At 45.5% G+C, this 21,689-nt stretch overlaps 1 protein-coding gene across 1 annotated transcript; it reads right to left on the bottom strand.

Annotated features, from left to right (window-relative positions):
• Positions 1 to 2,000: 2,000 nt before the first annotated feature.
• LOC114602584 (uncharacterized) lies at positions 2,001 to 21,612 on the bottom strand. The gene is made up of 13 exons (XM_028740989.2): positions 20,516 to 21,612; positions 19,007 to 19,144; positions 17,155 to 17,341; positions 15,126 to 15,373; positions 12,942 to 13,116; positions 11,109 to 11,209; positions 10,027 to 10,113; positions 9,241 to 9,369; positions 8,137 to 8,259; positions 5,302 to 5,466; positions 3,679 to 3,846; positions 2,794 to 2,954; positions 2,001 to 2,253 (listed from the first exon to the last, which is right to left on the bottom strand). The coding sequence occupies exons 1-13, from the start codon at positions 20,580 to 20,582 to the stop codon at positions 2,188 to 2,190; spliced, it is 1,815 nt and encodes a 604-aa protein (XP_028596822.2). The 5' UTR covers positions 20,583 to 21,612; the 3' UTR covers positions 2,001 to 2,187.
• Positions 21,613 to 21,689: the final 77 nt, after the last annotated feature.

The following is a 21,689-nucleotide window of genomic DNA, read 5'->3' as shown; positions in this document are numbered from 1 at the left end:
GGTTTGACTCAAAAGGGAGAGATGCATCGCTGTTGCACACACATGCACAAATGCGCACCCTTCCTTTCATGCTCCTAGCAAGGGAATTGATTCAAGCCAAAGGGTTGCATTCCCTTCTGGGGGCCACAAGCCAGTGGGAAGGAGCGGGTGCCTTTTCACAGAAGGCTAGTTTCTACACACATTTTCTCTCCTCCATCCTGGCAAGCAAGAAGCATTCTCAAGAGTACAAGGGTACATTCCAGCCAGGCAAAAACACTTGGGTGCAAAACAGAGGGGGTAGGGAGTGTGGCAGGGGAGGGTTGTGCCCTGGGGAGAGCCCTGCATGCCAGATAAAGAGGCATGGAGAGTCTCCTTCCGTCTCCAGGCCTAAGGGGAGTGACAAAGCATAGCAACCTTTTAAGCACAGCTTAGGCGCGCTACTGTGAATTACATCATGCTTCCGTCTTTTTTCTCTTTAGAAAAGCTGTCTGGTTTCTGAATCCGATGGCGGCAGCATTAGCGCTGGGGGCAGGAATGCTTGACCCTTCCCACTCGCTACAGACAGAAGAACAGATCTTGCAGGAGAAGCACTGCAGGTGCCTGGTCTTCTCCTGGACATGCTAACATTTCTGCTGCAGGAATTGCTGCTGATCTGCAGGCACATTCTGTGATGTGACCCATCCCATCGGCAGCTTGAAATGGTACAGCCTCTGACACAGGCTGTTGAATCAGGAGCGGCCCTACCAATAGGCAGGGTGAGATAGCACCTCAGTGGACACAGCACTAGGGGAGCTGCTGGAGCTGTGAGAGCCACATAGAATCGTAGGGTTGGAAGGGTCCCCGAGGGCCACCCCCTGCGGCACAGGCATCTTTTGCCCAGCACAGGACTCAAACCCACAACCTTGAGATTAAGAGTCTCGTGCTCAACCGACTGAGCCACCCCCTGCCCTTTACCCTCTAAACTAGTCTGCTCCCCTAACGTGCTTTGAAGAATGCTATCCCGCCAACACTGCAGGAGTAAGATCTATTACCAGTCCAGTTGAGTGCTGAATTGCCACAATAAGAAGTACCCTGCAGGATCAGGCCAAAGGCACTTTTAGTACAACTTCCTGTTCTCTCAGCACCCAGCCAAAGATGCCTTTGGGAGGCCCACAAACCGGGACCTGAAAACCTCTGATATTGCAGGGTAAACATGGCCAATTGCCAATTGCCTTACCCCCCTTCAAAGCCATCAAAGGTGGGCATGCAGGATAGGACTAATCCCTGCTGGACCATGCTAGGGGCTCATCTCGTCCAGCATTCTGCAGCCAATGGGAAGCCTACAGGCAGGACTTGAATGCAACAGAACTCTCCCCACTTGCCACCTTCTTCAACTGGTTTTATGTCAAGGATAGCCTTACCCTTCAGGATTTGCCTATATTTCCTTTTGAAGCCCTCCAAATTGGTCGCCACCATTAATTCTTGTGGGAGCAAATTCCATAGTTTAAAGACACGCTGTGCTCTTTCGTCTGTCCTGAATTTTCCTCCATTTCATGCAGCAAAATGTCTTCTAGGAGAAGGTTGGTCGCTTATGGTGGATGCATGAAACCTATGCCACCCTGAACACCCCTACAAGTAGAAGTCCTTTCTGTTTCACAGGGTAATAATGATGCTGCGGAAGCCTTGCAAAGAGTAAATAGTAGTAGTAGTAGTAATAATAATAATAATTTGATTCAGTATAAAAGCTGGGGGAACTTTAATCACATTCATCATTGACCAGCCTCTGCCCTTTGCTGCCTGGGGCCAGAAACTCCTCCCATCATCTGCTTTACTGTGGTCTGGGTTCCTCAAATGACCACAGTGCACAGGCCCCTCTACAAACACGACATCTGTGTTCATTTCCAATGACTCTTGTGCACCCATGCAAAATCCATTAACTGTGGACATAGTCGTGCATGATATTTCACAGGATGCTTCATTCCAGAGAAGATACTCAACTCCAGGTGTTTCTCAGTGCAATTAATACGGTTCCAAAGTTTCCTCTCCCTCCCCCCCTTCCATTAGCTTCTGGGCACCTGAGAATGGTTCTGCACTGGCCCCAACTCTCACTAAGCAGTGGGTGGGTTGTCCTTTACAACACCATGAAGTTTGGCCCACAAACTGAGAGAAGCCATACTTGGCCGGTTGCCGGTATTCTTCCCACTGCTGCATTGACCAATGTTTGGGTACTCATTGAATCAGTTTCCCTGTTATTATAGATTCAGATGGTTTGGGCAGGTATTTGCAGTAAGCCTCCTGCATGCAATAAATAAATAAAAATGAGAGAGAGAGAGAGAGAGATGAGACAGAAGAGTGTGTCAATATCCAGACTGACAACATATTGAAAGATTGTGGTGGGGCACGCGCAATCTGCAGGTTGGAGATGCTGAATTTCCTGTGCATTGCTCAAACCTCACCACTGCAATTTTCAGAACAGAAAGCACAGGACATGCTTGCCTTTTAAAAACAGCAACAAGAGCAACAACAACCGTGTGGGACAGAATGCTTTTGGAAAGTAGTTTGCTAGTGGCAAAATCCCTTAGCCCTTTCCCTTTGGCCTGCTATCTAAATTAAAACCCTTCCTCCAAAACTGCTACTTGCCCTGGGAGGGGACATGGTAAAACAATTAAATCCCCCTCCACGGGTGCAATGATCCTGATCTGGGTACTCCCCTCCCAGAATTTGAGCCAAGGATGGCCAAGGGTGATGGGAGTTGTAGTCACAGGTTCGCCAGCCCTGTCTGAAAACATTCTCCTGTCCTTTGTAGCCACGATTTCAAAAACCTGCTTCTCTCACCGGAAATCCGCAAGAGCCTTCCTCATACCCATGCCCACTGCAGTTATTCCCTCCGTGCTGTGGGGCAGGGCTATTGCACTGTCGAGATCGGCTCACGACTCCTAGTCCGCAGGTGACGGGGCAGGGAGTCCAGGATGCCCAGGGAGACCACATTCCGTCAACTGAGGCAGAGAGAAAGCAAATTGGTTCAGTTTGGGCTTCCCACTGGCCGGGTCAGCCCATGATATTCCGCTGCCTCCAGGTGGTCAGTATTTTCTATGAAATATTCAAGTGCATACTTTAGGTTTGGACAATTAAAGGGAGGCAGGTGAAAGCATCATGCTGAAGAAATAAGACTTTTGCAGTTAGGAAAGTGATGGGGTAGTGCATTGAAAAGTATGGAAGGAACAAGCGATCCGTGGGATGGTCACTGTGAGAACAGCATGTTGGACTGGTGGGGCCTCATCCAGCAGGGCTCTCCTTATGTCCTCGTCTTGGGGAAAGGGAATGTGAGAATGTAAGATGAGCCCTGCTGAATCAAACCAAAGACCCATCCAGCAACCTGTTCTTGGATGCTTTCAGGCAGGGCCGGCCCTAGCATTAGGCAAAAAGAGGCAGCGGCAGCCTCAGGTGGCAGACACAGGGATGGACGAGGAGTGGCAGTGAAGTGCCCTCTACATTTGTCTGCTGCCTTCAGATGTAAGAGAGGACCCTGTCCTGTTGCTGGTGTATTGATGTAAGAGTCACCTGCCAGTCCAACCCATCTCCATCGCCTTTTGGGAAGAGCTTCACAGCTGGGGACCTCCCTCAAGGTTTCTAAGGATTCAGCATTCAAGGTGCCTTATGCTTCTCCCAGCAAGGTCCCCTTCATGCTCGCCCAATCCCTCCACAAGATGATGGCTGCACCTGGACACTGGCTGTTGTTGCACATTGCAAGCTCCTCCTTCTCCCCTTCACAAGGCAGGCCCCCTCCGGAAGGAGCAGGGCTGTCGCAGATTCGAATCCTTTTCTTGATCCCAGAACACTTCTCCGAACACATGGACCAGGGGGACCACTCTGACCAATGGCCGTTGTCTAAAGGAAAGAAAGGAGAAAATTGTTCACCAATTCTCTACATCAGTTTTGGACAAGCAGGTTCCTCCTTCTTCTTCTGTGGACATGACTGGTGTTGCACAATAGCCAGTGAGTGGCTAAGTGCATGTGTTTTGAGTGCTAGGATCTTCCCAGTTCTGCTCTTTGCTATTTCCTCTGGTTTTTCTCCACCCTGACTTTATTTATTCACAGCATTTATTCCATACCTTTTAGCGAAAAGGGGAAAAGAGAGAGTGTGTCTAAGAGCAGCTGAGCAGCTCTAAGATTCGCAATCTAAAAATACTTGACACACAAGGAAATAGGAATGGGAGGGTGGGAGGAGAATGGAGGAGACTTGAGTTAAACAATAGGGAAGAGGGGATAAAAAGCAGTCAAGTGACAAAGGACATAAGAGGTGCTGTGAGATCAGAAAGAGATGTGTGATCCTCTGACAAAGGGGGAGTAGGGGGGGGAAGGGAGGGGCATCTCAGAATAGGTACAGGGCAGAATTCAGGTTTTGTTTGCATTTAAATGAGAAACTGCCTAATTCACCCTTTCTAAATCAATATGCAGAATAACGGCATATATGGAACATGAAGAACAACTGCCCTTCAGAATCTGCACTCCTCTGAATTTTGTGGTGCAGTTCTCCAATAAAACAACACACATTTAAATGCATAAGTTAGGGGAAAGTGCGCATCACAATGCAAATGCAAATGGGTGTATAAGCATATATTTGCACTGAAACAATGACACATTTTCATGGGGATTTTAAAAAAGAGAGGAAAGAAAGAAAGAAAGAAAGAAAGAAAGAAAGAAAGAAAGAGAAAGAAAGAAAGAAAGAAAGAAAGAAATGCAAAGTGCTTGGGAAAGTGGAGGACTGAACTTCAAGACTGGAGAAACTAGAAACTGAGAGAAATCAGAACTGGTGGATTCATCCATCCCTAGTTGCAAGAACAAACCAGGATTCTCTGGGAGAAACCATGGGCCCTTCCAGACTGGTGGTTTATTGCAAGCATACTCTGGAACATGTTTTTGACACAAGAAGAGTGTTGCCACATTGCAGATGAATTTATTCTGCTTTATTAATTGTTCTGGGATGCTTCCCCAAGGCTTCCACACGATTGCTGTCCAGAGGGGCTGCAGCAGAGCAAAAGTGAAACAAATATAAACCAGAACATTTCCGGTATAAAAATTTGTGAGATTTCTGAGGAGGAGGTTATGGGATATGCACTAACTGGAAATGAAAGTGTCACACCCCCTTCCCAATGCTTACAAGCACAACTGGCACTGAAATCTGGACTTGCATATGACCGCCCTCTTAGCGGTGTGAGCACAACTGGAAGTTGTCTGGTGGGCTCCCATGAAGATATAAAAGGAACGTGCTTTTGCAGTGGCGATGTGCCTTTTGCAAGGGAGGTCTGCCTGCTCCAGCTTAAGAAGTGAAGGCCAGCTTACATGGGCAGGGTTGCGTCTTAGGGCAGAGCTTGAGATCAGCAGAAGGGCCCACACATCGCATGCCGCTCTCCGGGTGAGTGCACTGCCGGATGCGCATCTGGTTCTGGAGGCCGCAGGTGGCGGAACAGACAGACCACGGAGACCATGGGGACCAGTTGCTTTTTGCTGTAACAGGAGAAGAGAGAGGTGAACACCGGCTAAAAGACACACATGCACACCATGTGGGAGGATGTGGAGCCCAAATCTCAAATGCACGATTGGCAGGCAGTCACAAACAGGGGCAATGGCACCGTGGAGTTTCAGAACCAGTACAGAGGGGACTCTATGATGTCATACCCCCAAACCTGGTCACAGGAAAAAGGCAATGGGTTAATCCCTGCCTCTTCTGTCGGGTCACACACTCATTTTTTTCCTGCCTGTGATGGGAGACGATGTTTCTTTGCTCTCCTCCAGGTAGCAATCTCCATTTTGAACTATGGCTATCTGTAACTATGGCTATCTGTTTAAGGGTTACTGCCTGCCTGATTGTCATCCCTGTAACATGTTGGATCCTGGCAAGACTTTTGATGTGAGTAAACCTTGTATTTTTCTTGTTTACTAAACAGTCTGAGAGTGATTTCTTTGTTCAGAGGGGAACAAACAAACAAAAATGGGAAAAGACAATCCAAGTCTGCTGAAAGCATCATTGGATATCATAATTGTTCTAAAAGGTTATTCAACCTGGTCATAATAGCTTATAGAGATAAGATGTGCGTGGATGGTGGCTTTTTAACTCTGCTTAAATACATATTTGCATTCTCACACAAGTGAGCAAGAGGAAGTGTAATTACTAAGTAAACTATTCTCTCCTGCTCATTTATAACCATCCAACACACACTTCTCCCATAAATAATCAACTTGTTTCCAGAACAAGTTTAGAAGAAAAGGAAAATAGCTGTCCTTTACAGTGAGCCAAAATGAAGTGGAAATACAAACCGTGGGTTGGCCTGGACTTTTCAGTAAGGGTCTATAAGGCACAACCTTTTGTTTGTTTGTTTGTTTGTTAAAAGCGGTTTTCTTTAGGGACCCTGTACTGGCAAGTGAAGCCAATGACAAGAACCAGGCAGAGGTACACCTTCAAAGGTTCTAAACGTATAAATGTACAATGCTGAGGAATGGTTCCCTGATCAGAAACCCTGAATTGTCCGCCCCACGCACTGCCTTATTTCTTCCCCCAAATGCCAAGCGAAGAGGGGTGTGTGGCTTAGATAAGGTAAGAGGGGTGAGGTTTAAGTGGTACCAATGGAAGGGATGGCAGGGTAAATCAAACCCACACTAAAAGAGTAATAAATCAACAAACAGCAGGCACAAACACACGCTGCCAGCACACACACACACACGACTTAAAATTAGAGAGGAACAGGCAAGGGCAAGGGAGGGGGATTAATAATAACATTGCAGAGTTGGAAGGGGACATGAGGATTCTAGTCCAACCCCCTGCAATACAGGAATCTTTTGCCAAACATGGGGCTTGAACCCAAAGCCCTGAGATTAAGAGGCTCAAACTCTACCAACTAGGCTATCCCAGCACTACAAGGGAGATAGAAAGACGGCACTCACACTCAGACCTCGCTGGTGGTAGAGAGACCATGTGCTGGGCAAAGGAAAAAGCTGCAGCTTAAGAAAGGTAATTCACACTTAAACCGCCCAAACAAATCCAGGACCAGGAGTGGGGGAAAATAAAATGTAGGTTTTTACACAGAAAAGAGGACACAGCAAGCCAGCAAGGCAAACTTGGGTGCCTAGGTTTTTTTTTTTTTTTAAAGCAGTAAAGCAATGAGCACACGCAAGCCTCCTGAATTTAAAAAGGCAAGCCAGGAACCAGACAGCCTCCCCCCCCCCCCCCCGACTCCAAACCTCATGGCTGAGCTCTTGACTCGCTGAGGGACGACGACGAATGAGGAGGAGGCGGAGCTGGCCCCGCAGCATTAAGCTGCTAAACACGCCCCCCGGAGACACCTGGTTGGCTGCCTCCGGTGGGCGTGGGCGCCAGCCAGGTGAAGAGGGGCGTGGGCTAAGGCCCCCGGCCAGGAGGCGGAGCTCGGGCTCCCGCCCACAACCACTCCCCTCTCTTCCAGGGAGGAGAGTCTTTCTCACACAAGTGAGCAAGAGGAAGTGTAATTACTAAGTAAACTATTCTCTCCTGCTCATTTATAACCATCCAACACACACTTCTCCCATAAATAATCAACTTGTTTCCAGAACAATATCATACAACTAGGAAAGAGTAACATAGACGGTCAAGGGACAGGACATTTCCCTGCCCAGGAAGGCTTTTCAGTTTAGGGATAAAGCCCACAATTATAGGAGGACACAAAAGTCTTAATAATATGAATGGTGTGTAGAGAAAGTGGGATGGCGGGAAGTAGTTTCATTTTCTCTCATAGTAGTTTGGAGCCATTCTACAAATCTGATTGGTTATAGAGCGTAGGGATGGAGTGGGGAATTCAACTCAGTCCACGTTTAAAGCCAAAGTCAAATTCACACTTTCCCCAAAGAAATATGTGGACCCAATCCGAGCTATCCTTCGAAATTGGCACTTATGGGCAAAGTTTGCAATACGGCTGCTTTAGTTCAACAAAACCGCCATGTTCCGGGGCAGTATATCTCTGAATAATGGTCATTACAAAGGCAAATGATAAGGGATGGTCTGTTTCCTTCGCGCTTTGCTTGCGGCCTTCCTGAAAGCACCTGGCTTGTCCCTCTCTGGAAACAGGATGGTGGGTAAAATGCCTATTCCATCTGATTCAGGAGGACTTTTTTTTTTTTTTTTTTTTTGCAATCTGTGCAGCTTACCTTCGCAGTGAACACCGTCACCGATAAATCCGCTTTGGCAAACGCAGAAGTAGGATCCCAGGGTGTTCAGGCACGTCGCGTCCTGGTTGCAGGCATGGGAATCCCTGGTGCATTCGTCAATGTCTAAAAGGTGGGGGTGAGAGTGAAGCTGCACAATGGGAAGTGATGTCTCAGACCCGTTTTTCTCCATGTCTGCTGGGGCTGCCAGGGATTGAGCCTCGAACCTCTACCACTTCTGCATGCAAAGTCAGGTCTACTATACCTGAGCTACAGGCCACCCATTACGGACCAGAAATGGGGGACCTGTAAGTGGTGAGCTGATAACACTCCAGATATTGTTGGACACCCCCCCCCCCCAATGCCCATGAGCTCCAACTGGCACAGCCAAGGTTCAGAGATGCTCTGTTAGCCAGACTGGATTACTGCAATCCACACTGCATGGGACTGCCCTTGAAGATGTGTATACTTCAATGGTTCCAAAATGCCGTGGTCAGGTTACTGGGGCTCCATTTGGGACTCACATAGCCCCTATTTTGAAACAGCTACAATGTTTGTCCGTTCCTGGCCGAATTTTAGCTGCTTACTTGAGTGCTTAAAGCCCTAAGGCCCCAAGTATCTGAAAGGCTGCCTTGTCTTCCTACAGGCCCCCATTGGGTGCTAAGATTGGCAGAGGTTAATTGGTAATTCCACCACCCTCAGAAGCAAAGGCGGTGGTGGCCCAGGAGAGGGCCTTCTCTGTGGCAGCCCCCAGGTATTCGAACTCCTCTCCACAGGTATGTGTCTGGAACCTTCACTGTACTGTATGCTAAAGCTGCACCTCTTTACCTTAGCCTTGGGCACCCGAGTTGTATATCCCTGGGACCCACCCTGTTATTATTGTGATTGCATTTTTAAAACAAACAAACTGTTTTTAATGTTGTATTTTAAATTGAACTAGGACCTTGGGGTGAACAGTGGGCAATAAATCATATTAATGCAATGACATTGGTGGTGAGGGACTCTGCAGCAAGACCCAGAGGGGACACACTTTCCCCAGCCCAGCCCAGCCCAGCCCAGCCCAGCCCAGCTATTCTTCACAACCAGAGACATTGACGTTCCCTCTACCTATGCAGCTGAGCACGCCGTCTCCTTCCAAGCCTTTTGGGCAGCGACAAAAATATGATCCGTATGTGTTGATGCAGGTTGCTTCTGCCAGGCAATGCATGGGCATCTCCTTCTTGCACTCGTCTATGTCTTTGCAGAAAAGAAGAAAACGAGACTATATAGGAGCATGCTCTATGTACATGTGCACACAGAGAGAGATTTGCCCATCAAGCCCAGCATTGTCTACGCTGACTGGCAGCAGCTCTCCAGCCCTTCCCCTGCCACCTGAATCCTTTTAAATGGAGCTGGATGATGGCCCTTCCCTTAAAAATAAAGCAAGGTCCCAGTCCTCATGGTTCTGAATACAGGGGTGATTTAAACAGGGATTTAAGAAGCTGCCTTCCACTCAATATTGTCTACACTGACTGGCAGCAGCACTGCAGGATTTCCAACAAGGCTCCATCCCAGCCCTGCCTGGAGATGCCAGGGATTGAATCTGGGACCTTCTGCATGCAGGGCATGTGTCCTACCACTGAGCTGTGGATATTCTAACACAGGTTTTGCCAATCTTTTTGCAGCCTACGGACACAATAGGAATTTTAAGGTAGTGTTGTGGGGCCACACACACAAAATGGATGCTGTGGGGTGTGTGGCATCACACAAAATGGCTCAGTTTGTGTGTAGGTCACAATAATTCATGCATCAACGCTATACGTAGGGGAAAAATGGTTGTTTATAGCAGCATTATGATCATTATGGACTATGCTAAAATAAAGACTAGAAGAAGCAAAGCTCACAATTATTTACCAACACAGTGTATACCATTTCCCTCAAATCCTGGATTGCATTTGCAGTTTTCTTCATCCCGGCCTCCATTGCAGGTTTTGCTGATATCTGATAGGAAACACGTGAATAGCAGAAACTTGAACACAGACACCAAATACCACAACTGGGTCTTCAGATTAAAAAGAGTACCGAGCACGGCCTTACTGACACAGTATTTAGGAATATAGAGGCTGTATATTTATGATTCCAAAATGTTTCAATGATCACATTTCCACTGTGTCATTTGCTTCATCTTGTTTTTCTTATGCTTCTGTTTTATATTTTATTAGCAGGGAGTGTTGCCCAGATATTTTTTGAAATAAAAAAGGATGGCTTTTTTTAAAAAAAACTGGCTACAATTTGTGAGTTTGGACGTGTCACACAAAAAATTGGGTGAAGCCAGTCCAAAGTAATGTTTTGGCCCACCATCTTGATTCAAAATGGCGCCTGGAATTCAAACAGTAACGGAGTTTGCCATCCCCACCTCAAGAACCCTTGTGCCAAGTCTGGTGATGATACCTCGAGAGGTGTCCAAATGTATAGAGAACAAACAAACAAGCAGGCAGACAGACAGACAGACAGACAGGCAAACCACTTTCCAAAATATCTAGCAGATGAAGTGAATGGATTGAGAAAGGACACTGGGCTGTATTTTAAACTGGTTGAAATTGTTGTTGCAGGTACTGTTTGGCCACACCATTGTAAGCTGCTCTGAACATACTTTGGCACAGAATAGTTAATACCGATAATATTAGAGTCAAAGAATTGTAGAGTTGGAAGGGACCCCGAGGATCATCTAGTCCAACCCCTTCAATGCAGGAATATGCAGCTGTCCCATACGGGGATCGAACCTGCCACCTTGGCATTACTAGCACCGCGCTCTAACCAACTGAGCTATTCAGGCATTGTTTGTTCATTTGTGTAGCCAAAGCTATTGCACAGCGAAACCTGGGATGGTTGGATATAAACTGACAATCAATAAAAGAATTGTTGTGTATCACTTTAACAACCATTAACCACAACAGGATTTTTTAAAAAGAGGGAAGGAGGGTGAGATTCCATACCCCTATTTATTAAGAAGAGTCTCTGAGCGTTTAACACCCTTCCGGGGACATCAGGGCTAAAATCGTAGACAAGTGCTCGGAAATAGCCAAAGTCAGTGTCCCTAAGAGACGAGGAAAGGGATAACAATGGTGAGATATGCTTCATGAAATCTTGAAACCCAAAGAGCAAAAATATCTAGAAATGCTCAGTTCTAGGCACACTCACGCGCACACATTCTCTCTCCCACATGTGCATACTCTAATTTAGTCAAAACTTTATAAAATTATGTATGGCACAGAGACAGTAGATGGAGAATTGCTTCTTCCATCCCTTAGTAAGTCTAGAACACGTGGACCTCCAGTGAAGTTGAATGCTGGAATATTTGGGTCAGATTTTTAAAAAGTAGAATCATAGAATCATAGAATCATAGAGTTGGAAGAGACCACAAGGGCCATCGAGTCCAACCCCTTTTTTAGCTGCTGCGTCACACTGTTGGCTCATGTCAAGTTTGTGGTCAGCCAAGACTCCTAGATCCTTTTCACATGTACTGCTCTCAAGCCAGGTGTCCCCCATCTTGTATTTGTGCCTCTCATTTTTTTTGCCCAAGTGCAATACTTTACATTTCTCCCTGTTAAAGTTCATCTTGTTTGTTTTGGCCCAGTTCTCTAATCTGTCAAGGTCGTTTTGAAGTGTGATCCTGTCCTCTGGGGTGTTAGCCACCCCTCCCAGTTTGGTGTCATCTGCAAATTTGATCAGGATGCCCTTGAGTCCATCATCCAAGTCGTTGATAAAGATGCAGTGCATGAACTGTGAATCTTGATCCCACAGGAGAGACAGTGATGGTCACAAACTTTAAAGGAGGATTAGAGAAATTCATGGAGGATATCAGAGACTGCTAGCCATGATGGCTATGCACCACCTCCCCTGACAAAGGCAGGTTGTTTCTGAATACCAGTTGCAAGAAGGCATAGGAGGAGACAGTGCTGTGCAATCCTAACGATGTGCAGTGCTGTGCACGGTCTTGCGTCTGGGCTTTCCACAGGGTCGTCTGGGTGTCCACAGGGATGCTGGACTAGGTGAGCCATTGGACATGATCCAGGAGGCTCTTGTTATGTTCTTATGATACACAACGCCCTTCCTTCCCAGAATGTAGGCGCTACTGCATTAGAAGATCAGGTCCTCACACATGCAGAACAAAGATCGGTTCTGTGATCAAAGGCTTGTGAATGCTTGTGAATCCCACTTGCTGGAAACCACAGGAGGGGAAGAGTGCTCTCGCACTCGGACCCTGCATCTGGTTGGCCACTGTGAGAACAGGATGCGGGGCCAGATGGGCTGTTCGTCTGATCCAGCAGGCTTTTCTTATGTTCTTGTGTCAGGAGAAGCTGGAACCTGTTCTCCCCAGTAAAGAACCTTTGAATTGCAAGGTGTCAGCCTTCTCAGGGAGGATATTGCTGGACTGCAACTCCCATCTTCCCTGTTGGCTATGCTGGATGGTGCTGATAGAAACTGGAATTTGACAACATCTGGAGAGCCACACGTTTCCCCACCACTGACGCATACAATTTATTATGAAGATTATTATATATATATATACTTCTTGATAACCAAAGAGGCCTCCTTAAAAGCCTAGGATGCAAAAATTAAAATATAAACATTCAGCATTACAATGCACCAAGAGGTGATCCCACCCCCCTTTACATTAAACTGTGGGGTTTTTTTCATAGTTCCCACAAGATTCTCATGGCAGTCACCGTCAAAATAAATAAGCCCTCCCCCTAAAGTGGGAAGTTGGAGGACACCTTTCTGTTTATAGGCTGAGCCTGAAAGCACCCGGATGATGGCAAGCGTACATTAATCCTCTGATCTCAATCTCATCCAGGCCGTTGGCCAACACCACTGCATGGCTGTCCAGCAGCGTCATGGGGCGGGGCTCCTTGATCCACCGGACGAAGCTGGACGGAGGAAGCTGGAGGTATTTCGGCAAGTGGATGGCAACGTTGTCCCCTTCCAAGAACTCTCCGACCTCTAAAAATAGAAGCAGCAGAAGAAAACAGAGAGACCTCTCGATGCACTGGGTCATGAGCTGCCATGTCAAGGGAATCGACTCATGGCTACGGGGCAGAGGAGGGAAACCTGCAAAGCTTTAGATCAGGGTTCCCCAAGCTTGGGTCTCCGGCTGTTTTGGGACTACAACTCCCATCACCCCTAGCCAGCAGGACCAGTCATCAGGGGTGTGATCAGAAGAAGACCTGGATGGTCGCCAGATTCTGTGTACAAATCTGTAGGTGCAGACCATCGCCCAACTCAAAATAGTCCGGCATGTAAATCCACAAACTCGGTTCCATGGGTGACTCTGAGTCAACTCCCTGGGACAGTTTATTGTAGCACATTGTTTCTAAATTTATTGTTATACATTGCTTTAATTGTCTGTTTTAACCATATTTGCATATCAGTTTCTAATGCTGTGAGTTGTCCTCCATTTCAGAGGCTTCTACTCTGCAGCCTCTTATAGTTGTTTTAACTGTGAGTCTTTTAGTTCTTACACTCTTACAGGTGTTTTAACTGCATGTTTTTATTTGGTTTTAGTTCTTATCTGGTTTTAGTTCTTATTTTAATTATCAGATTTTATCCATCCATTATCCTTGTTTAATCTTGTATTTTATTCAGACGTTTTATCCTATGCTTGTTTCTTTATCCTTATTTGCTCCAACATTTATCAGTTAAAAAAAAATTCTTAACTGCTATTTTATTTATATGTTGCTGTTTTCTGTTGTTGTTTTTTTATCCTGGTCTGTGACCGTAACAAAGTTCATCAGGGGTGATGGGGATTGTAGTCCAAAAAGAGCCAGACACCCAGGTCTGGAGAATCCTGCTCTAGATGAAGTTGGGCTACAGTTCCCATCACCACCCCTGGCTATTGGCTATGCTAGCTGGGGCTGATGGGAGCAGGAGTCTCACGACATCTGGAGGGGCACCATATTGGCTACTCCTGGCTTAAGGAGCAGGTACACCTCCTCAGTGAATAGGCTAGTGCAACGCTGTATTCATTGCCTTTGCTGAAATTAACCCCCCCGCAACTACAACTCCCATCATCCCAGACCATTTGGTCAAGCCGGGCGGCACTGATGGGAGTTGGGAGTCCGACAACATCTGGCTCCCCACCTCTGCTGCAGGGGCTGGTAGGGCAGAAGGCCTCTAGAGAGATGGATCCAGGAGGTGGATCCACAGCCAATGACAGATGGAGCCAGAGCTAATGGCAGACCAATGGCAAAGCCGAACGATTCCAGTTTTGTCCCTGTCATCCTCCCTGCTTAGTTTTGCAAGGACTAAGGAAGAGGAAACTGACACACTCTAGACCAACTTTAAATAAGAAGGCAGGTTGTTGGGAAAGTGCCCCACTAGCACCAAGACCATCTCCTTCCACCCGCTGTCCTATTACATCCTGAGCTCCTACAGCTACTTGTCTCGTGTTTACACTGCTCTCAGACCAACAAAAAAAAGGGCTGAACTGCTCAGTCTGCGTTAATTTCCTAACTTGTGCAGCATTTACATGAATTTGGGGGTTTCATCATTCACCCAACAGTCCAACTTTCGGCAAAATTCAGTCAAAATGACAATCGTCTCCTCTAACAGCGAATCTGGGTGCTAATTTGGAAGTGAAATGAAGCTGGTCAGAAACAAGGTTGTGGTTTCTACACACTCAGTGTGTGTACGGGAAGGGGACCTCCTTTGGTATGTAGAAATATGGAAGTGTGTGTGTGTGTGTGTGTGTGTGTGTATTCATTCTCATCTCATTGTATGGAGAGCAAAGGACCAGATTTGAAACTTATGTCTCCTGCTATTTTAAGGCAGGACTGACATGAGGAGTGGGGGCATGTTAATGTTATACTATTCTTATACGGGATGAGTATCGGCCTTCCTTCCTTCCTTCCTTCCTTCCTTCCTTCCTTCCTTCCTTCCTTCCTTCCTTCCTTCAGCATATCTGCTGAGTCAAGTTGCAACAAATCTATGGGAGAATTAAAAAGTTGCCTTACCTATAGGCATGCTATCCAGAGCAAAATAGTATCTCAGATTGGAAGGATTTAACAGCTGGAAGCCCGTCAGGTCATAGGCCTCAACCACGGCCGTCTTGGCGGGTGCTGTGCCCGGTTTCACTTCTGCCCAGAAAAGATTTGGGTAAAAATCATCCTCTTTGATTGAAAGTAGTGTCAGCGCCTGCCCACGATCATGCACAGCCATCCTCAGAGGCCTGTTCTTCCCAAGCGCCAGTCTTCTCCGATAGCTGCAAAGCAACGTCCAGGGGGTAAGTGACAGCTGAGAATGTACCAAATAAGCCATTTAATTTCATCTCCCAAGATACACTCTCAAGCTTTCAGACCACCATTTGAAACCATTTCAGCCTTGCCTGCATTCAGTTTCTCAGTGCTCCTCTCTGTCTCTTTCCAATTACATTTCATTAAGTTTCAACATTTTCAACATATACAATCAAAGCACAATTTAGTCTTTTCCCTTCTTTTTGTCAACTTCTCACCCCTTTCAACATGGAATTGTTGTTTCTCCCCTTCTGCTGCAGCCCCATCTTCTGTCTATCAAATCACAATATTTATAATATAATCTAATTCCTTCTGCTGCTTGTAGCTCAAATCCTGCTTGTGACTTTATCATACTATAATATTTCTTTAAATAGTCCGAAAAAGGCATCCGATCTTCCATGAAAGACTCATTACTAGATTCTCTTAATTTTGCTGTTAATTTTGCCAGTTCTGCATAGTTCCTTATCTTAACTTATCCATTCTTCTTTGGTTGGAACTTCTTCTTCCTTCCATTTCTGCACATGTGGAATCCTAGCTGCTGTTGTTACCTACATAAACAACTTTAGCATTTTGGCGGGGTTGGGTGGGGATTTCTGTCCCTATAATCCGTAACAGAAATGCTTCAGGCTTTTCAGACATACTCATTTTAAACATCTTTTTTTAATCTCATCGTGTATCATTTCCCAAAATGCCCTCATTTTCCTGCAAGTCCACCATCTATATCTATATCTATATGTATATCTATATGTATATCTATATCTATATCTATATCTATATCTATATCTATATCTATATCTATATCTATATCTATATCTATATCTATATCTAATCTATATCTATATCTATATCTATATCTATATCTATATCTATATCTATATCTATATCTATATCTATATCTAATCTATATCTATATCTATATCTATATCTAATCTATATCTATATCTATCTATATCTCCATCTACCTGTTTACACTTCCAGCAATTATTAGGAAACTTCTTATATATTTTAGATAATTTATTAGGTGTAAAGTACCATCTAGGCATCATTTTCATATTATACAGTGCTTCTCAACTCCTTATATGCTCCTTCCTCAGGCTTGAAATCCATCTGGGAACAGGACTTGGGGAAGGAAACTGACAGTTAGCTGGAATAGGATCTGGTCTACAAAACCTTCTTCCTCTGTCTCAGCCACTATTATGGGCAAACTGCATGAAACAATGCACAAGTAGTTTTTACACTCCGGTTGGATTGGCACATCTTCATGGAATGGGCAATAAGCTTTGGGGGTGGAATTACACCTTGGCTGGCCCTGCCCAACAGCATTTGGGGCTGAAATAATTTCTGAAATCAGTGTCATTGTCGGTGACATTGTACATGTGGTGCCTGCCTTGTGTTCATTGTCTCATTGGTTGTTTTAAAGCCTCTTGTATACAGAAGCTTCTGTAATGGCTCAGAACTAGAAAGACATCTCAAATGCCATAGTGGTGGACTTGGGGCTTTCAGATTTTAGTGGCAACTGGAGTGATGCCAAAATCCAGCCCCTCCCTGTCTCTTGCCTTCTGTTCTAAGTCACTGCTGCGCTGCCCCCGAGAGCCAAGCCACCCTCTCAGCTTGGTGCCCATTGCAGTCAAACCAGTCGTGCTCCCCGAAATCCACCTCTGGCGAACAGCTGCCTTGAAAAGGACTACAGATGGGGCTGCGTCTTAAGAGATGCACACCAGATTGTATTTTGCACTCCACGCAAGCATACCTGTAGAATTGTGGGCTTTGGCCGGAGTAGAATTTGTACCACCTCACTTCGTGTTGGTGGCGTCTGCCGAAGATGGAGACCGTGATGTTGAAGGTGACTTTCCTCTCTCTTGCCTTGAGGAGACAGACCTGCTCTCCGAACCCATCGCAAACAGATGCGTTGGAAATGGTGATGCGGAACCCAGGGTCTGCAAGCAGACAAAGAGTGAGGTCAGTTCAGGTAGGTAGGTTTTTCAATGAGGCTACAGTATATTAAAGCCAAGGAGAACACTTTGAGCTCTTGCTAAGTTAACGATTAACTGATCGTTGTTTCTCTGGTAGCTAACGTGAGTGTTGTGACTTTAGATTATGTGAGAGGTATTGGGTTGCAAATCTCCATTTTGAATCGAGTTGCCTTTGAGTCTTTTCTCTCAAACTCAATGGAGTGAGGATGTAAATGAAGTTCTCCTGAAGGGAGAGTAAACAGCCTGGAGGCTGGAATGCAGGGTGTGGAGAGAGAGGGAGAGAGAAAGAAAGAGACACCTTTGCTTTTAGGTCTGTTTGGATTATTTCATATTTTGTAAAATGTGACGCTTGTGCTGGACAGCACAATACATTGTATGGATATTCTGGAGATGTGATTTGATGTATCTTTTTTATTTTAAAAGAGTTCTGTCAGTAAAAGCTTGAATACTATTTCTGAGAGTCTGAACAATGATTTATTCCAAAAGGAGTCGCTTCTTATGCTACCAGTTGTTTCAGACTGGTCAATATTAGTATCTGCAACACTTGCTATTAATAATATAGGCAGTAATTCTCAGTCTACAAAATTGTCTTTCAGCATCTGTCTTTATATCTTTCTTCCACAGAAGAGCTTGTGAAGGAAGCATTTAATCATATCCCTCTTTTACAGATCGGGTAAATGGAGGCTGGGAGAGGGAGGGGGAGTGATCAACCAAGACCGCACAATGTTACAAAGGTGAGTTTATTATTCACTTATTTCATTTATGAATCACATCCCACAAAACATCATGAAGCAATTAAACAATTAATCACACACACACATTGAATCCAGGTCTTTCCAGTTCCAAGATATTTACTCACTAGGGATACAAGAGAAATTTGTATTTAATTCTCATTTGATCCACACAATACGTGGACCAAAGAACAACCTTCCTTTGAAATTTGCATTTTTCTGAAACTTGCAGTGCAGTTCTGCAGCTAAGTGCAAAAATACATATACTGGGGCAGTGTGCATAAAACGAATGCATGCAGGGGTGCCCAAACTTTTTTCATTTCAAAGAGGGCCAGATTTGATGAAGTGAACACGTGTGAAGTCCGAACAAAGAGTTGTTGAGCTTTTTTTAGGATTGAAGTTGCTGAGCTTTTTTTTAGGATTTTACCTCAGGAAACATATACTGCCACGGAGGCTGGAGTAAATCGACCGATTAGGCCTCCGAAACAGACTTTAGACATGCCTGCATTAGTGAATATGACTTACAAAAATCCATATGGTGAAAGGTTGCTCTGTAAAAACTGTGTTAGGCAAAATTGCGTAGAAGCTTGTGTATATTAGGAGAAATCTGCACTAAAATGCTGATTAATTTTCATGAGGACTTTAAAAAAGAATGCAATGAGATGTGGAAATGTGGAGAACCAAATTTGGGATTGGGAAAACTTGGAGAGAGAGAAAAGGACAGATTCGCCCATCTGCATCACACACACACTGCACTAAAAGCATTTTTGGGTTCCTTGGGCTATCTGTGTGCACAAGAGGGAATGTTTTAAACGTGGTATAGAAGACTGAATTCTAGCCACTGCGGGTCTCTGCCGCCCCCCAAAAGAGGCAGATGTGGACACAGGTATTAACTTACCTTGGCAATTGTTTATTCCATCCCCCTTGTAGCCTGGCAGACACCGGCAATAGTAATCAGATGTCAGCTTGTCAAGTTGGCAAATGGCCTTCGGGTGACAGAGAATCCTCCTGGTGACACATTCCAGTTTATGTGGATCTGGAGAGAGGCCGGGAAGAGATGCAAAATTGTTGATCACTGCCACCATCCTTAAAATGGAGGTGCATGGCTTCAGTAGTCAGAAAGGGCACAAATAAATGTTAAATCACCACTTCCTGGAGTAGGACATACTGGGACTTACCGAGTTCAGAGTAAAGTTCATTGAACGTTGCGGACCCTGTGATAGGAATTTTGAGGTCTTAGCTATATGTTAAATGTTCATAAGTGTACCAACCAAGCACATACAGAGATCAGCACAGGAAGACTGACCTGGAACCATTTTGATTCCCAAACTGACCAAATGTTTTCTCTGCAAGGTCAAAGGAAAATGGAAAAGCCTCCCCATTGTCTTTCCCTTCACAAATCCTGTCTTAAGGTTATGTCTGTGTTTGAATAGGGTGTGAGCCTGTGACCTGGCCCAGGAACTAAGTATTTATCATTACAAAAGACTGGCCAGGTTACCCAGGCAATCCAATCAAGTAACCTGCCAGATGTAGGTATGATGTATCTGAGGGTTGGTCTTAGGTTACACCCCTTCTGTGATGTATGTATGATTTTTCTGGGGGTGGTCTTGATCTACAGGGTGGCAATTTCAAAAGTCTTTATAAGGCCTTGCGCGCCATTTTTCTGGGTTCCTCCTCTCTCCTGCGGGTGAGAGGAGCACCCTGTTGCAACAGTTCAATAAAGATCAAGTTTACTAGCTGCTTTGCTTCTCAATATTCTCTGGTTGGCCTGTTATTCTCTCCTACCAATAGGGAACCTATGTAAGGACTCTATATGGGCTCTTGGATACCCCACAAGGGAAAGGGGCAATTTTTGTTTACAACAACCCAGAAGGGAATGCAGCCCTTGGGGTGAAAAGCCTCAGCACTCTTGAGTTTGTGTGTGTAGGAGAGACAGAATGGATGGGTGCAGAAGAGAGAGGGGGTTGAATATCCACAAGGGAATATAGCTCTCAGCCCCCAAAATGTTGCTCCCCCTGTTCTAACAGGCACAAATTATCTCTAAATGAAGAGAGGCAACTAACACAAAAGCTGGACATTCCTGCGCTAGCTGATTTGAAGTCTCCTGGTGATTTCATCAGGACGCTGAACACCTGAGATACACACTTTTGGGACCCACCCTCGATCATGCATTGCTTTTAACAGATTTTAATATTTTACTTTGACATTGCAATAATGCAGTCCTGTGACCTTACGGGCAGGCAAGAAATGTTAGTTGTGCTTCCTGCATTGCAGGTGATTGGGTTAAGTGATCCTTCCAATTCTTTGATTCTATGAAATCTAAGAACCATTTTTTTTTTTTATAAAGGCAGTCACAGAAGGGGTTCTAGGTTTCGTTTGTCCCCCGCCCTTCTCGTAAGGGTCTTACCATGGATCTTGCTTAGGACCTGTGTGGTGATGAGGCAGAGCAGAGAAGCCAGGCGGCTCACTAGCATTTTCAGTTAAACCCCTCCTTTGTGGTTAGCTCGCATCTTGCTGGCTGCGGGCACGATTAGGACGGTGTTGGCGGCATGTCTGTGGGTCTGCAGGCAGGTATTGTTATGTCTCTGGGATCTGCAGGCAGGAGGCACCAGGCCTAGCGTCCAGGAACAGAGAAGGTCCGTTTCAGTTCAAAATATCTCGAAGGTTCTGCTTCCGGGATTCCAGGGGGCTTCCGATTGTGGGCCAGAGTTCCTCGTTCCGTCCTGCAGAGCGGCAGTTTTCAAGCAATGTTCTAGGAGATCCTGCGGGACAGGCTCCTGGTTCCGGTCTGCCTTAATGGAGGCAGCTCCCACGACAGCGGGAGATCGTTAGCGATCCTACTGACGCAGATCGAAATAACGCAAGGAAATCAGATCCTGCCGTGCGTTGCAATAAATCCATGCTTTATTTATTTTAAAATTTCATTTCACAGTTTAATGTTGTTGATATCTTGAACTCCAATTGCGGGTGTGTGTGTGCACCAGAACCTTTTCAGGCCTCGGGGCCACTTCATTTAGCCCTGGTCTATCGTCTATTCATATAAATTAGCCTATGAAAAGTATATGCAAATCTGTGCCCTCCCTTTCCTGGCAAATCCCTTTCCTCCTTTTGGGTGATGTGCAAGTGATCCGCTTAGCAGGGCACCCTGTTCATGTGGGGCAAAGGGGAGGCCCCAGGCAGGCTTGAGCTGATCGTGGACCCTAAAACAGGTGCAGGAAGACTTCCGGCTAACTGGATCTATTCCAGGGATGGGTAATCTCAGACCCAAGACACAGCGCCCCTCCTTCCCCAGGCCTCTCTGTATGGCCCTTGGGACTCTTTCTAGGCCATACCCAGGCACACCAAATTTGTATCTGCCCCTAAATCCCAGGAGAAATTAAAACATCACTCATTTCCTAGGTCCCAGCTGAAGCAGTATTATATCATTTAAAACAATCACAGTTTCTCTCCCCAAGAATCCAGGGAAATGCAGTTTTTTTAAAAAGATATTTATTAAACTTTATTAATACTTTTATTATTTAATATACTTTATTTTCAAAACAACAAAGGAAATATAGTTTGTTCAGAGGTGGGGACAGCTG

This window comes from Podarcis muralis, chromosome 7 (genome assembly GCF_964188315.1).
Source record: "Podarcis muralis chromosome 7, rPodMur119.hap1.1, whole genome shotgun sequence".
Classification (NCBI taxonomy): Eukaryota; Metazoa; Chordata; class Lepidosauria; order Squamata; family Lacertidae; genus Podarcis; species Podarcis muralis.
The sequence above is the reverse complement of the archived record's forward strand: the minus strand, read 5'-3'. Positions and strand labels throughout refer to the sequence as shown.

Bases quoted from the DNA above. Each gene is read 5' to 3' on its own strand.
- LOC114602584 (XM_028740989.2), bottom strand. From the start codon at position 20,582: ATGCTAGTGAGCCGCCTGGCTTCTCTGCTCTGCCTCATCACCACACAG. The intron at 9,370-10,026 runs GTAAATAATTGT...TTTTCTGCAAAG, and splicing joins AAATGGTATACACTGTGTTG to ACATAGACGAGTGCAAGAAG. The intron at 3,847-5,301 runs GTAAGCTGGCCT...TCTTTCCTTTAG, and splicing joins TAAGACGCAACCCTGCCCAT to ACAACGGCCATTGGTCAGAG.